Here is a 17,512-nt window from a genome sequence, read left to right as displayed (position 1 = left end):
ATGGTTCTAGATCCAAAGATGGATATCTGGTTCTGATGGCCACACCTAAAATTTTAAAATAGGGTTGTTCATTATTCGGTTAAAGCCGAATCGTTTAATTAGACAATTTGGTTTAAATATTCAGATTTTTAGATTGATTTTAAGCTAAACCAAATTATTATTTTGGATTTCGGATTAATTTTGGTTTATAAAATAAGAACCGAATAGTAAAAAAAAAACTGAATAACCATTATTTATTTTTAATATATGTCTTAAAATATTTATAAATTTACTAATTATTTTTTAATTATTAGAAACTTTCATCCAATATAATAACTTAATACTAGCCAATATACACTGACGAGTACCATTTTCCGTAAAATTATCCAAGATATGGAAATGCATCTCGACATGACGACTTGATATAACGGTTTTTCAGTGCTTACGTGTATCACAGGCTCAAGATTTTCTTATAGCTATCCCTATAGATGTGTTTGACCAACATATGTCTCTTGTGGAGTATCGTACTATCCTCAAATATCAACCCATGATTCCAATATTCCTAGCTGATGAGATATATCTGATGTGTCGCAATGCATGTTTGGACTCTTTTGGAGAGCATGCAGTTCACTGTATAGAACTCATTGAGTTTAAATACAAACACAATATGGTTAAGGATGTTTTGTTTGACATATTTAAGCATTCCAGGGTTTTTGCCAAGAAAGAGGCATCTGTGAATTTTTTGACTGACCCGGTAGAAGGAAAGTCAACCCTTGGACCGACTGACGTTTTGATTTTTGGATGGGTCGGAGGGAAATACACATGTGTGGACCTTACAGGGGTATCCCCTCTTGTGGGCTTGAGGACTAGGGGTTTCACGGAGGGGCAGACTGCTTTAAAAGCTGCTACAGTCAAAGTCACCAAACATGAGAAATCGTGCATGTAAAATCAACATGTGTTCATACCATTTGCATTTTATATCTTTGGTTTCCTCGCACCGGATACGGTAAAACTTCTTAATAGAATACAACGGATTATGCATAACAATGTTATATTCCCTATATCTATGGATGTATTCAAAAGAATTAGCTTTACCATAAAAAAAAGACTTAACGACACAACTTATTGTCCGTTTGTTATCTCACTCGTTATACGATGATAATTAAATTAATGGAAACCAGTAAATTGCAAATAATTAATCTATAATCAATTTTTGTTAATAGTTGTTTATAATTATAATTCATAACTAAAAGGTTTTTGTAGTTACTTTTATAGAGTTGACTAAGATTTAAGTTATATATTTTTTCAAATGTCTTGCCATTTTAAAAACCATCCAACCCGGATCAAATTTGAATTTAGTTTCGATTATTCAGATCTATATTTTGAAAACCAAAATTTCTTTGGATTTACTTGTTCGGATAGAATCAAACCCAATCCATCAAAACGAACACCCCTAGCCCAAAATATCCCTAAACCAAAATGAGGAAAGCGCACGTGATGTAAATCCTTGGGGGATATGGGTACTTACTTGGTCCCCTTAAGGGATGGTTGAAATTGAAAGGAACATGTTTTGAAATTGAAAGGAAATGTTTATTTATGATACACATTTTGCCACTTTAAAATCATAAAATGATTATTCCTATGTCTTCATATTGATAGGCTTGGGGTGTGTCATGAAGCCAGAAATTTGATTTTTTGGTTACTCGCTACATTATGTGTAGCTTACATTTCTAATGATTACAGGTACACATAAGCATTAGCATTAACATATCCCGTTGGTCAATGAACCAGATGCTGACCACTTGTTTTAATCGATCCAAATATGAACTGTAATCAGCTTAATTAACACAAAAACAAGTACCCCCAAAATATCCAACGAAAAAAAAAAAAAGGTAACCACTACAAAATCCTAAAACACATTCCTCCTTTTTTTTTTTTTCTTCAAATCTGTAGCCCCTTAAATCCAGGCTCTAGCGACTTGCTAACACTAGCCTCTTCATTTCCTGTTGGAGCTTCTCCTAATTTACTTTTACTCTCTTTATCTTCTGTCACTAATGCTGACATGGCAACCGGCTTCATCACAGAAGCTCCAACATTCTCCTTCGATTCACCCGAGAACGCAGGAACCGCCTGTCGGATGGTGACCGGCGGTGCTCCACCTCCACCGCCACACATAGCTGGCGGCCTCCCAAACTGCGGCGGTGCTCCGGGCATACGTGGCGGCGGAAGCGGCGGAGCGGAGAAGACGGGGATCGTGTTGCGGATAGTCACCGGTGGCGCGATTCCGCAATGAGTCGGCCGGAAGTGACGGACAGGGATATACGGTGCGGCTCCGATCGCCGGAAACTTGTGCACGCGGTGGTCCGGTGGCGGTGGCGGTGATGGTGACGGTGACAGTTCGTTGGTGGTGGGAACTCCAAATTGCTTTTGAGGGGCGTTATTGTCTTTTCGACGGGTTTGAGCCATTTTGGGGCAAATTAAAGGAAGGATTTTTGAAGTTGTGGAGGGAGGAGGTTGTGTGGAGTGTGTTTTTGGTTTTGGAACTGGAAAACGGATTGGGAAGGGTATATTAGTCATTCTAGCTTTTAATCTGAATTTTTGTAAAGCACGTGCCACAATAACATGCTCTTGCTCTTCTGTGTTTCCTTTTTGCAATGACAAGCTTTCTGATTGCTGTGTTACTGAAAGAGGATAAAATATAGAGGGTTAAATAGGTAATTATGCATATGATATGAAGAATTAAGAATAGAAATTGGATGACTTACAAAGTTTTAGAGAAGACCATGCTGACATGGCAGCATTCTTTTCAGCTTGTTTCTTGTTTTTGGCTGGTTCTCCTGTAAATATACAGCCAGCCAATTCTACAGTGCAGGTGAAAACAGGCAAATGGCCAAGGCCTGATCTAAAAGTTGTGTATGTTGGTAATGACGCCCCTACCCTTTGAGAAACCTCTTGCAAAAGATTCTTGTACACTCCGGTTTCATCCTGCAACAACAAATCAGTAAAGGGTAATTACGTCATTTGCCATTTCCATCGTTTTTTTTCCCCTTTTATGTCATATAGATTTGCCTAAGAGTATTCGTTCAGAAATGGTTGAGAGTAGCAACAGATAAATTTTGATTTTAAAGTTCCTAGATTGACATTAAAAGTTCCTAATTTGATGTTCAAAATCATATCAATCATGAAAACCGAATGCCATATGATACTCTCTATAATCCCTAAATGCACACCACATCACATTTCTAACATTTTCCCCATGTTCAGCTAATATGGCCTCTGTAACATCCATAAATTAGAAAATCAATGGTGGTCGAGAAAGACGGGTTCTCATATAACAAAAATCAACTTGATGATGCCCAAATCTAAAATCGCAAGTTTATCCTATCGGAAGCCAACTAAAAAAGGAAACCCCCAAGAGAATTTTTAAAAACAATGATAGCAACACTCCTCTTCGCAGTTGAGTTTTTCTTTCTAAATTGAGAATAATTTCAAACTTGTAAACCTTCCCGTCATCATGACTAGAAACATCGATTTCAGAAATAGAAATTGAAGAAAAAAAAAATCCAGAAGTTTAAAACTTACAAACCCTAGAAAGTGTTGAAGACTCACCAGTATCCTAGCAGCCAAAGAATTAGAAGGACCTCGACACGCAAGTTCATTAAGAGCCACCTCCGCGGCAGAGTGCTCCGCCTGCCTCAAAGTCGTGCAGTAGTTAGGGCTCTCATACGTCTCGCCGTTAAAATTAACAGCCGCCTTGAACCGCGGTGCGTGATCTGGACCTTCTCTTATGCAGGTATACGACGGCAAATTAAAGCAGCTCCTCTGGGCCAGCTCTTGCAGCTGGTTCTTATACATCTCTCCCCTCTCTGAGATCAAACGCCGTTAAAGCTACGAAAACAAGTCCGATTAGCTTCGACCAAACCGTTGATTGATAATGCCGATCATAGATTCCGATTCATAGATTCTCCAAACACGATCCAATGTGTTCTAGGGTTTTGATTTCACTAACAATGCATGTATATTCATATATCTGTATGTATATGTTTGGTGTAGAGAGAGAGAGAGAGAGAGAGAGAGAGAGAGAGAGAGAGAGTAAAACAACGATGTGATGAGAGAGAGTGGAAGAAGTACAGTGTGTTGTAAATTTGGGTAGGAAGTGGTCGCCCTCATGATAAGATAATTGACTGCTTGACTTGGGGACCTCGGATTTTCAAATGTTTGTGCATTTGCTTAACCACTGTCATTTTGAGGATCTAATCTGAACCGCTGGTTACTTCTAGGATGCAGGAATTTTTCATTATACACACCATTACTTTGACGTAATTGACATTTTTATTCCATAATTATAGAACTATTCACTAAAATATAGTCATTACAATAAATTTACAAAAATAACTTATAGCATATTTTAATAGAGGGTGTACTCTTCGTTGCTTCTCATTTTTACTCACTTAAGTGTAACTTAATGGGATAAGAGTGTCTAATTGGAGGGGTGAATGAATGGAAACGTCTAAGTTAAAGGGGTGAATGAGTAGGAGCGGCTAATTTGGGTTAATAAGCAACTATATGTGAAATATAGATGTAAAAGAAATAAAAAGTAATTTACTCTTTATTGATAAAAAGTGGAAGAACTATACTAGACTTATATATCCAAAATTATTCTAGAAAAAAAATAAATGAAAAATAAAAATAAATAAGTTTATCCTAATACTTTATACAGAAAGTAAAAATCTTGTAAAACAGGGAAATTGGGAAAGGACACAAATTATGCTCCTCAACACTCCTTCTTAAGTTGGACTGTGGAGATTTCGAACATCCAACTTGCTACGTAAGTATTGGAACTATTTTGCACCCAATGCTTTGGTTTAGGGTCATTTCTAATTTGTTGTGGATTCATTTATGGTTTTGGGCATGATCTAAAGTTATAACTTCCTCTAGCACCTTATAGTCATAAAGTTCTAACCTTTAGCAAGTTATGGCCCTCTCTTTACCTAAAACTTCTTCTTTAGCTTGGTTTTGACCTTTAAGACCTTGCATGCACGTAAAGTTTGCAACTTTACGTGGTAACTATGCTTTAGGAAGCTAGATCTACAGTTTGGAGCTTTGGGATGGCTTAAAAACGTCTGAATGAGAAATGGACTGAAGGGGCTCGACGAGTTGCATGGTCAACTCGACGAATCAGATGAAGATTGGCTGTTTTTGGTTCTGCATGGATCGGCAAGTCGGTGAGATGACCCAACGAGTTAGTTAGGGTTTTTCCGACATTATGGACACCACATGGACTCAAGGAGTTGTCTGGAAATTTGGTGAGTCAACTGGAGTTTTCACGGTTTCCCGAGTTCTGAAGGAACTCGACGAGTCAGTTACTACACTCGACAAGTTAGGTCAACATGGATTGTTAACCTTGACCATTGACTTTGACTTTGACCAATGGTTGACCGGTTTGACTTTTGGAGGGTATTTTAGTAATTTAGAAATTTATGGAAGTGGATTATTGGTGGATGTAGGTGTTTGAGTTTGGAGTTGTGCTTGGGAAGTTTGACATTTATCATCCCGAGCTACTTGTGAGGTGAGTTTTCCTCACTATACTCGAGGATTTAAGGCATCAATGCCGACCCTTTTTGGATTGTTATCCTGATATGTTATATGCTCGAGTATCGTAGGATCTGTTAGATCAGTATCCTTGTAGATAGGATGTTATTATGCTTTTATGATCTGTTAGATCAGCATCCTGGTAGATATGATGATATTATGTTATTATGATATGTTAGATCGGTATCCTAGTAGAAGGATGATATTATGTTGTTATGATATGTTAGATCGATTTGTCTGTCTATAGACTGTTATGTGATTATCTGATATATGTGCAAATGTTTGATTGGTGGTTGAGGCTTATCTACTTGTGCGAGAGCTAACAGACCTGGGCATTCCAACCCAATGGTTGTAGGTTGTGAGTATTCCATCCCGATGATGATTGGACTCATAGTATGTGGGCATTCCAACCCGATGGTTATGGGCCGAGTGTATACCATCCCGAGGATGACTGGACCCATAATATGTTGGCATTCCAACCCAATGGTTGAGGGCCTGGGGCATTCCAACTCGATGGTTGATTGGGCCCATAGTATGCTGTCATTATATGCGTGTTACTTGTTGTGCGGGTATTTTGGGGGAACTCACTAAGATTTGGGCTTACATTTTTGGATTTTGTTTCATGTACTTCAGATGATTGCGGGAAGGCGAAGGCGTGATCGTGCACCTCCTCACATTTTTATGATCTTGATTTTTGGGATACTCTGATGTCTTAACTATTTTGAAAACACTTTGTAATAGCTTAATGGTTTTGAATGGTTGAAAGAATTTTAAATTGGTTTGATTTTTATGGGTGTTACAAGTTGGTATCAGAGCGTTAGTTTTAGTGAATTGGAGGAACAATTGTGTGAATCCAGTCTCAAAATAAGGAAAAGAATTTCAAAATGGTTTTCAAAATAATTAAAGGAGGATGCAGAGTGTATGATCAGCCGAAGCCAATAAGTAGACCCCAAAATACCATGCAATTATTTGATACTGTGATATATTATAACAACATGCTAGTGATAGGCTAGGGATCTTCAAGAATTGCATGATAGAATTGCCTGATTATATGATGCCTGATAGCCTAGGATTTCTTTATATGAAATTGACATCTTTACTGTAGTTGCTTAGTGTATGCATCATAGTTATACATAATTAAGATCTTATAGCTTGAGAATGTTTGGTTTGGCCTTATTTCCTGTTCTTGTCTGATGAAGGGCTTAGGGTAGGATCAGGTTTTCGAAAGTCTATAGGGTCCATCGTTATGTATGACTAGCATACACTAGTGCTGTAGGGATGGTGGAAGTTTCATGGGTGAGTTGTGCGGGGTTAGTCGGCCAGTTATGATATACTTAGCCTTCCTCTAGGAGTGAGGATTGAGTGCTCACCATACATATGTATATTGTTAGGGTGTTGTGATGATACTTGAGACAAATATGGGTTGGTGTGGAAGGCAGTATGGGTCCGTACTACTGAAAGCACATGACCCATACGCCTAGCAAGGAAGTCACAACCCCTAGGGTTTAGTTGGGAGTTGGTTCCCTGTTATTTATGCGGATTATCTAATATCTTCCTGGTGTATTTTCAGTATGGTGCAATTTGTGACTGGATCCGGATCGAGATCAGGATAAGGCAGTTAGGGTGCCCCGACAGTGCGCGAGACTATCGGCCAAGATAGGCCAGCATTGACAAAGGATTGTGTCAGGGAGATCATCCACGAGGAGGTGGTCGAGATTGTCCGAGGTCAGATTCCGAAGATGTTTGAGTCTATTAAGACCGCCATGATGGAGTATTTTGATGACATATACGCAGCCAATGCTGAGACTGCGGCTGCTGCAGCCTCTGCAGCAGTGGCGGCTACGGGTACAGGGACAGAGCGAGCTTTTCAATACCGGGACTTCGATAACACGAAGCCCCTGACCTTCGATGGAACTTAGGATCCGATCATAGCCATGAGGTGGTTGTCTGACGTGGAGGGATGTTTCTTCACGTGCTCATGTCCTGCTGACCAGAAGGTCAAATGTGCCCTGAACTTGCTGAGGTCCGGGGAAAAGGACTGGTGGAGGTTGATGAGTGGGGTGTATACTGATGATTAGAGAGTTGCGGTTACTTGGGATCAGTTCATGGAGATGTTCCACGCTCTCTACATTCCACGGGTCGAGCACGAGCGACCGTTACAAGAGTTTTTGGATCTGAGACAGGGTACGAAAACGGTGATGGAGATCACCCGCATGTTCACTGAGAGGGTGATGTTTTACTCGTAGTTTGCTTCTGAGCAGGCTCAAATGACACGTTATATGAGCATGCTCAAGACCGATATTTTTCAGTTTGTTGATACCCAACATTATGATACATTACTGGAGTTACAGGAGTATGCTAAGTGGTGTGAGCTTGAGATCGAGCTATAGTTACGGGAGCAGAGGCAGGCCCCGATGCAGTCACAGCTGGTGCCAAAGCGATCCAAGGCCGCTGATTCCAGGTTTGGAGGTCAGTCGGGCCGTACTTGTGGGAATCTGAACTTTGGTAATGAAAGTCAATAAGTATTGATTTCTAGAAGTCTACCTGATTTATGGGTACATGTCAAAGCTAGTGGGAGCATAAGTGTTATGCTAGTAAGATAATAACTATTATGCTAGTGGGAGCATAATTATTATGGAAAGTGTTGCAAGTTAGCAATGTTAATTATAGAAAAAAAAAGTTTCAATTTGCAAAGATGCAGGGTTTGAAAAGTTGTTTTGCTATAATTAAGGGAGAGGACTTCATACTTCATTTTAAATCTAAAAGCTTAGATTGAGTTTTTAATCAAAGTTAGTCAAATATATATGAATGCTATGTTGGAATGGTTCAACATAAGGAAATTCTATATATATGGAAATGTTAATTGCGTTCTCAAATTCAATTATGATTACGACATCCCTTTTCATAGTTCAAATTATGAGAACATGGAAAATAAAAATATTATAGCAAAAGACTGATCAAGTATCGTGTCTTTATGTTAAACATTATGAATCGCACCCTATATGCTTCAGGTATAGGATTGATTGCATATGCTATAATATTCTCATGTTCCAATTTTCCAAATGCCTAGGGCATTAAGAGGGAAAAAGGAATAGAACCGGATATAACTAAAGTGGTTAAACAACTGTTAAGGACAATCTAAGGTTCGCCAAGGATTGGTCGCCTAAGGACAGTTGAAAGTATAGTAATGGATTGACCATATTGACATTATTATGAAAAGACAAAAGTCTATTAATAACGAGTTGTCGTATGACAAATATGGAATGTTTCCATATTGGGAGTTGAATAATAGATGAAAAAGTTAGAAACTTTTATGCAAGAAGGATGTTCAAAGGAATGCACTTTGAATTTGAGACTTCATTTCCATGGAATTGTCTTGTAACAATCTCCAAAGGAACATTTTGTAATATCGTTGGTCAAGTCTCTATGACTTTTGGTACCTAGACATTACAAAAGAATCATTACATCAGAGTTTAGAATCTAACACTTTCTCGTAGTGGCAAGAATTTGGAATTCTTACACTTTCAATAAGGATTTGGAATTGTGAAATGAGCATCATTGAAATGTTTTTCAATTGATCTATTTCACGAAGTCAGGACCATAGACAGACATAGTGTGCATGCTTGGATCATGGCATAGCTGTTGTTTTAATTCAAGTATTAAGTTGATAAATCAAAACATTATACAATGAATAATGAGTAATCAATATGACGTTAAAAAGTTTTGGGGCCATATAGGATTAGTTTTATTCTTGTGTTTCACTTTGCATGTTTTGACTACCCGAATAACTGCGTTATTCAAACCATCCATAGTCGATCATACTTTGGAAGTAGATATTGAGGCAAGACTGTCATGAATGGGTCTGTAGAGGTGTTTTAGTCATAGCACAAGTTTGCTACAATGTTCATGAGTACTCCTGGAATAAGATTCGAGTAACCCACGCTCATCTGAATCACTTCATGGATTTTATCACGAGTGATTGTGAGACGATAATATCTTATATTTTTCAAACAGAGACATGTGAGTTGTAGTTTCAAGTCGGCCGCACATTGACATATGTAAACGCACCAGTAACTTGGTGTTATAAAACATATCGTTGTGTGTGATTTGATGAGTAAGTACAAGCGAGCATTGGTCGAAGTTTATCCGTTCCTTTTACCCTATGTGGATAAAAGCGATATTTGTGGGCCCCTAGATGATTTAGTGATGACCACCCGAAGTGCTTGGCCAAGCCTGGACTGATTTGATTTGTTCAATTAGTCAGTCGTCATAAATCAGAAATCGAGAAACAACATATGGACGGAGAGAATGACTAAAATCCATGTCTCAGTCCATGTGATATCTAGAATGGAGGAATATATGATGCCTTATCTAATGGACGTGTCATTGACTAGGTCAGAGTTTGACAACAGCTTTTAAGAGCTACAACTGCTAGTCGAGATTTTGGAGCCGTACTTGCAATAATAGTAATTAGACTTATCCAAGTGGGAGACTGTTGGATTAGGTGTCTAAGCCCATAACTATAATTGGTATGTACTTGACCCGAGAGTAGCAAGGTCCATTTGAAGCCTTTAATCCCACATGGAATTGGGGGGTTAATGAAAAATAGCAGAGAACAAGAAACTTGATCCTCTATACAAGTATCCATGATGTGTGCAAACTCACTTAGTTTTAAACCTACTTTTAATTATCAAATAACACACAAAAGGCAGTGAACCTATCAATTGTGATATAGTTGAATAAGTAGGGTATCGAACACAGGGAACGACAAATTAAAACTAAAAACTAATTTTATCTAAATTAATTAATAAGTAGGGGTTTTCTCTAGTTTTACAAGACTAGAAACTTACTAACTATTACTTACTTAAAAACTAGAAAGCAAAGGACTAACTAAATTCAATAGCGGGAAGGAACTTCTATTTAGTTCAACTCAATTGATCCTATGGTTGATTACAAGGTAATGGTGCAATGGATTAATTCTTTTGTCGGTTACCGATTCAAGTGATTAGTTTCGCATTCACTACACTAATCCTTAGCAAACAAACTAACTTAAACAGTGGCCAGTTGTCTAATTTAATTAAATTTACTAGATTAATTATTCGGGTTAAGTTAGACTTACAATAGTTAACTAATTCATTCTTTTAATTAACTTCTTGTTTGATGGTCATCTCACAAGCTTGCACATGAATTTACTCAATTTTCTTATTAACTCTAGTTTCATATTCATTAATACTAGACATATGACAATAGTGATCAAAAAGCATATGATATTGATAATCAATAGATGTTCATGCTAATCAATTATCTCCCTATTAACAGAAAATTAATTATTATTCACACACAAGGTTCTTTAGCACGCTAAAATAACAAAATTCATCAACTTAGAATTAATCCTACCAACAATCAAACCATATTATCAATTTTGTATCCCCAAACAGAAGTCTAAAGGTTTTAGCTCATAATTGAAGTAAATAACAGCAAACAAACAGATTCTAATTGTTTAACCATAATGACAAAACAAAAGATTAAGTGGAATGATGAAATTTGCCTCAATTCTCCTTCGGGATTGAATTCTAGCTTATGACTTCGTCTTCTAGGGTTTTTCTGACTTCTTAATCGCAGCAAAACTCTTCTGAATCGTCCCAAATTTTTTTTCATATCGTTCTGTGGAGTTATCTTTATATATACGAATCAACTCGTCGAGTCAGGTGGCGACTCGTCGAGTCCATCTCACATTCCCTGTATTGTGATAACTCTCTGGGATCCCGAGTCTTTATCTTCTCGATTCTCCGATCGGACTCGCCGAGTAGTCGCCCCTACTCGCCGAGTAGGTGCTTTTTTCAATGTTTTTTCTTCTTTGTTCCATTCTCGAACTTCTAACTGTTTCTCCCGCCTCCTTTCGCTTCCAAGCTTCATTTTTGGACTAAAAACATAATTCAAACACTTTTAAGTACCTTTTGTCCATAAAATGCAATAATTTAGCTAATAAATGAATAAAAATGTATACTTAATATGAACTAATTATGCACATATCAAAATACCCCACACTTGTCTTTTGCTTGCCCCCAAGCAAAATTGAATTTTAAACATATTAGAATTACATATGACAATTCCAATCTAACCCAACCATTATGCCAAGACCGCAACGCATGCATTTGTGTCTAAAATTGTCCTAAGTACCCCCATACTCCAAATACTCACAATCCTCATAAACATTCGCCCACTCACCCCGAACTATGCTCATTTTATGCAACCCTCCGAATCCATCCGCAGAAAACCTCTTACCCTCAAAGTATTTTTAATTGAGCAACCCAAGCATACATAATCTAGAATTGCAACTTTTCGATACCACTATGGAGCTCTCTTGAATTATTTACTTCCTTGATAATTTGATCTTTGATTTCTTTGAATTCACCACCTTTATTGTTCGATTTCTGGTATCTTCAACTTTTTGAATTTCTTGGAATTTTGATCTTTTGATCTTCACTTTATTTGCTCCAAAATTCTTCAACTTTTCTTGTAATTCTCTCTTTTTTTTACATGTACCTCACTTTTTTTCACTCAAAACCTTACATGCTTAAGCAGGGGTGCTCAATCTCAACCTTTATTGGCTAACGATAATAATTTTCCTGGATACATTTTAGGTTTAGGCTGCTAAACATATTGCATCCCTCAGGCTGAGCGGGGTCATGTTTTTGTCTCATGATTTCACTGGAATAAGGAAACCACAAATGCACTAGAACGTATATAGGCTCAACTAAACATTTGGGTTTTCATGCAATCATCAACACAATTTTAATATGGAATCCTAATTTGCTTTTACCAAAATTTTCTAATTTAAATCCCTAAGTAATATTTTTGGTATGCAACATTTTTTTTTAAATTAGCCTAAATTAAGATTCTAAATTTTCTAATATGTGACCAACCCCCTACCCCACACTTATTTTATGCAATGCCCTCATTGCATATTATGCATGATAAAAAACATAAAAAGAGAATAAAGAGGGAATTGGAACAAACTCCCCTGGGATAGCAGTCGATAGGTTGATCACTTTCATTTTAGCTCCAACTTTAATTGACTTTAGACATGGGAACAGCTCATCCATGTCTTGGGTGTCAAATCTCGTGTGGGTCGCTCCAAATACGCGGAAAAACAGTGTAAGATCTTCAAGAATCAATATGGAAAGAATAAATGGTCAAGTGGTACTCTTATCAGCATCAAATCAGCAACCCTTTTGGTATCAAACTGAACGACTCGTCGAGTATATACGAGACTCGTCGAGTAGCATCGCGAAAATCTTCGAATTAATGAGAATTCAAGGCGACTCATCGAGTCAGCTTAGTGCACTCGACGAGTAGGTCACTGGATGAAAAATAATGATACTCTGCATTCGTTCCAGCCTCCAATAAATCCTCAAAACTTTCTACTCACTTCTAGACTCCCTCGCTAATGTCTCTAAGGACTGGACTCAACACTTTAACTCTAACGCTTCCCTTTCTTGACTCTCTCTTTCACTTTTTAACTTCCTTGATTCTACGATTCTAAACCCTTCGACGCAAGCATTCCTAATTCAATTCTGAAAAATTATCAAAGCATCAAACATCAAGTAAACAGTAAAAGTCTTAACACATTCAAACAAACCAATTAAAAACAAAAAACATAAAAAATAAAAATTGAAAATTGTTCAATAAAAACGCAAAGAAATTAATTCTCCTCATCGTCATGATCCGACGCTGCTCTACTTCCTCCCGCACCACTCCTTCTTGTACTAATCACCTCTTCCCACGATGGAATATACGGAAAGTTACCACCATCGATATGCGGAATGTTGAAGTGGTCGAAAAGCCGGATATGTGATTGATTGCTAAAATTGATGCCCCGCGCCATTTGATCTTGTAACCGCCTCATCTCTACATTGTACCAATCCATTGGCACTTCTTCATTATCAACCGGAATCACCGACGGATCTTCCTCCACATCCCGCTCCCTCCTCGATCGGACCCTCCTTCCCGGTGCTTCGGGACCAACTACCGGATCATCATGCGGGATAGCATAATGACCACCACCATAGTCTTCAATAATCCTGGCCCGCCGGAAAAGAATTGGATTGAATGGAGGTGTAGGAATCATCGTCATAAAGTTCCATGCACCACGGGTCATCAACCCAAATGAGTTGGCTAGCCGGGTGACAAACATACCACCATTAATTCGAGAAGTTTTGCGATCCTTGACCGTACCCTCCGATAGATATGAAGCCAAACACCAAGGAATATTGCAAAAAATGTCGGGTGTGATAATGCTCCATAAGTAGAAGACATCAAGGTTAGAAACGTTGTCATCATCCTTCCTTTGGTTAATAGTGGATGAAATGAGACGATGAATAAGGCGGCGTGTAGGCGATCGAATGCTCCCCTCTTGTGCCGATTTCGGAATATAAACTTTGTTGCCAATCATGTTCCACCAACCCGTGCTCGTCACTCCATCGGGAAACACCATGTGGGATTGCTCCAAAAAAGCCCGAAAGATAACTGTTGAGACCAAGGGCTGGTCATAAATTCCTAATCGACAGGCAAGGTCGAGCACAGAACATTGATGAAATTCACCCCCAAGGCAGAAACTAAAACTTGCTGGGTGATAACAATCCACTCCCCCGTGAAAGATACCGTGGAGAAGAACTCTAGGCATAACTCCAAAAACACCGGCTCTTGAATTCGAAAGACCCGGCTCCACCCCTCACAAATCATCGTTTCTCCTTCATGGGTAAACTCCTTTAAAAGATAAGGAGCTAACTCTTCTTCATAGCGTACACTTTGCAACCAATCCCAATCTATCCTATTGGGCACGTAAATTTCTTTCTTCCTTATGTCGGCTAACTTCTTCTTCCACTTCCGCATCGTTGAAGCGGACTCGATTTGTGGGGAATTCAACCAAGGAAAGTCCCCTTGGCGTCCACTAGAACTTTTCCTCCTGTTGAACATTATTTCTGCAAAACAAAGATACAAAACCCAGAAACATAGATTATAATTAAAAGAAGTCATGCACGTGTTCCCCGACTCGACTCGTCGAGTCCATGGACGACTCGGCGAGTCGCAAGAACTGCACGAGTCAGTCGGCGGGTCGGTCTAAATTGGACCATGAAATCTCAAAATTACTTAAAGGGTTTTGTCTAGGCACATGTTTATAAGGTATTAGGCAAGAATAAGCATGCAAAACATCATAATTCATGAAAAATCGAAACCCTAGAAATTTACTATTTTTCAAAATCGGGTTTTTCTATGCAATTTCCATCATAGATAATCTTAGAATCATGCTTTTAACAGAAAAGAGGAAGAAATTAGTTACCTTTTGCAATGGAACTTGAAAAATTTGAAGAACAATGACGAGGAAGATGAATGCTTGAGAGAGAATTTAGAGAGAGGCACACGGCGAGTGGGTTTAAAAAAAACTGATTCTTTTAGGGTTAAAACCCTAGTTACCAGTTGTAAAAGTAATTCTTATTATTATTTTTTTTCTGTGAATAGTACCGACTCGTCGAGTCAGGGTCAAACTCGGCGAGTCTGGTCGCGATGCCATTTTTTCTGAAATCTATATGGACTCGTCGAGTCATGGTCAGACTCGGCGAGTCTCTTGCAAACAATTCAAAATTTTTAAAATTTTGTCATTTATTTAGAAAAGAAAATTCATTTCACCCCACACTTAGTCCATGCACACTCTCAAGCAGACATGTTCGATAATTCGAAAAAAAAATCAAACAAAACTAAAATCTAAAAAGTAAAAGAAAGCAAACTCTAAACAACGGGTTGCCTCCCGCCAAGCGCTTCTTTTTAAGGAGTCATTAGCTGGACTCCTTCCCATCTACGTTTGTCATCTTCCAGTATCGGGAATGCACACCTAATCTTTTGTGGTTTGTACTTTGTCTTGTAAGCGTGAATCTTCTTTTTATAAGCTCTTTTTAATTCATCTCTCTTCTTTTTCACAGCATCATCCTCAGCTGCTTGGGCTTCCCTTTTTCTCTTCTTCTTCTTCACCCCATTCTTTTTCACCTTCTCTTGCACCTCCTTTTCTTTAAACTTAATTACTTCATATTTTGTGAAAGTTTGTGCTCTAGGTTTGGTAATGAATGGTTGATAAGCTTCCACCCTCCTTTCCTTTGCCTCCTCCTCTTTTTCTGTGCTTACCCCATCTTCAAGCGGGATTGCATCAAGACATGCTACATCGGCGTGTTTAACTTCCGTTTCCATTTCTCCTCCTGCTGTTTGTTCTTCTAAAGAATCATGAAAAATATCCAAATCCAGAATATGCAGAGAACTAGCAACAAGCAGATCTAAATCGTCCAAGTTGTTATCAAATTCGACTGGACTCGTCGAGTCCAGTAAAGTGACTCGGCGAGTCTGATTGTATTCCATCATTTCTTGGGTGTTTTCTGAGTCGGCTCCTTCCAGTAGCTTTTCTAACTCCTCCAAGTCCTTGTTAACATCTCCATCCTCTCCAGAATGTAGCAGAAACTTGCTTGGATCTTCTTTTTGCAAAAGTGCAAGTTCTTTTTTTAATATCTCATCATCCAAATGGATAAATGAGATCTTTTCTTTTCTTTCCTCTTCTTGCTTGGCTTCTGGTATAGCTTTAAATATTACGGACTCGTCACCCACCCTCAATGTTAATGTAGACTCACATACATCAATTAAAGCACAAGCGGTGTTTAAAAATGACCTCCCCAAAATAATTGGAATTTCGGGGTCTTCTTCCATATCAACAACCACGAAGCCTACCGGAAATATAAACTTGTCGACTTTAATAAGGAGATCCTCACAAACACCTTGTGGATGAATTAATGTCTTGTCTGCCAAATGGATCTTCATATTTACCAGTCTTGGCTCCGGTAAATTCAACCTCTTAAAGAAAGAGAAAGGCATCAGATTGATGCTTGCACCCGAGTCGGTCAATGCTTGGGTGACAACTTCATTACCAAACTGACACGGAATTATAATATTCCCCGGATCGCCCTTCTTTTCGGGTAGCTCACTCAATAGTATCTCCGCAACTTCATCCAAATCTTTCCTAGAAGCAAAAAGACCTTTTAGCAAGTTGAAGTATTTGGGTGTCTGGAGCATCGTTTCCACAAATGACACATTAACTTGTAGGGCTTTAACATGCTTCATGAAGGTTCTATATGCTTCAACTTTTTCCGCAGGCATGGCTTTGTTTGGGTATGGCAAAGGAGGATTATATGGCTTTAAAGGACTGACAATTTTTTCATTTACGCATGGACTCGTCGAGTCCAATGGAGTGACTCGGCGAGTTGGATCGGGTTTTGCTGGAGCCGCTTCTTCTACCTTTTCTGCCTTCCTCTTGGAGATTCTTAGTGCATCTGTGAATATTTCTTCCTTGCTGGAGGTTATTACACTAACATTCTCCATTATTAGATTGGGTTCGGTGTTACTTGGAAGTTGACCCGGTCTTCTATCATTCACTTGATGCGCAAGCTGTCCCAGCTGTTTCTCAATGTTGACAATGGATGTCTGCTGATTCCTTAGCATATTTCTGGTCTCGTGTATTGCAGCATCGTGATCACTGTGTCTCTTTTCGGATGCGGCTATGATCTAGTGAATAATTCTTCTAAATCGGTTTTCTTTTCTACCGGTTCTTCCTTTTGATATAGTCCCCTCTCATTCTGCTTGTATTTTTCCTCCTTAGCCTTCTTATACTCTTCGTATGAGAGCCATTCCTTCTTAGGTTTTCGCTAATTTTCGTCGTATCGATCGCCACTTGAATAGAATACTTGAGCTTTCTTATTTCCATTCTCATCCAAATCACAATCCTTTGTGAGATGGGGCCCTCTACAATTTTCACATCCCACCCTAATAGCATGGATTGTTTGATCCATTTTTGTCATTCTTCTATCAAGACTATTAAGCTTAGCTATCACCGCCGCCATGCTAT

At 38.6% G+C, this 17,512-nt stretch overlaps 1 protein-coding gene across 1 annotated transcript; it reads right to left on the bottom strand.

Moving 5' to 3' along the window:
- Positions 1-1,723: 1,723 nt before the first annotated feature.
- LOC111915064 (double-stranded RNA-binding protein 6) lies at positions 1,724-4,108 on the bottom strand. The gene is made up of 3 exons (XM_023910768.3): positions 3,589-4,108; positions 2,745-2,964; positions 1,724-2,660 (listed from the first exon to the last, which is right to left on the bottom strand). The coding sequence occupies exons 1-3, from the start codon at positions 3,832-3,834 to the stop codon at positions 1,921-1,923; spliced, it is 1,206 nt and encodes a 401-aa protein (XP_023766536.1). The 5' UTR covers positions 3,835-4,108; the 3' UTR covers positions 1,724-1,920.
- Between the last annotated feature and the right edge of the window lie 13,404 nt (positions 4,109-17,512).

The sequence above is a fragment of the Lactuca sativa genome, chromosome 9, assembly GCF_002870075.4.
Source record: "Lactuca sativa cultivar Salinas chromosome 9, Lsat_Salinas_v11, whole genome shotgun sequence".
NCBI lineage: Eukaryota > Viridiplantae > Streptophyta > Magnoliopsida > Asterales > Asteraceae > Lactuca > Lactuca sativa.
This window is presented reverse-complemented; position numbering and strand designations above follow the sequence as displayed.

Bases quoted from the DNA above. Each gene is read 5' to 3' on its own strand.
- LOC111915064 (XM_023910768.3), bottom strand. From the start codon at position 3,834: ATGTATAAGAACCAGCTGCAAGAGCTGGCCCAGAGGAGCTGCTTTAAT. The intron at 2,965-3,588 runs GTGAGTCTTCAA...TTGTTGTTGCAG, and splicing joins CTTTGGCTGCTAGGATACTG to GATGAAACCGGAGTGTACAA. The intron at 2,661-2,744 runs GTAAGTCATCCA...ATCCTCTTTCAG, and splicing joins ATGGTCTTCTCTAAAACTTT to TAACACAGCAATCAGAAAGC.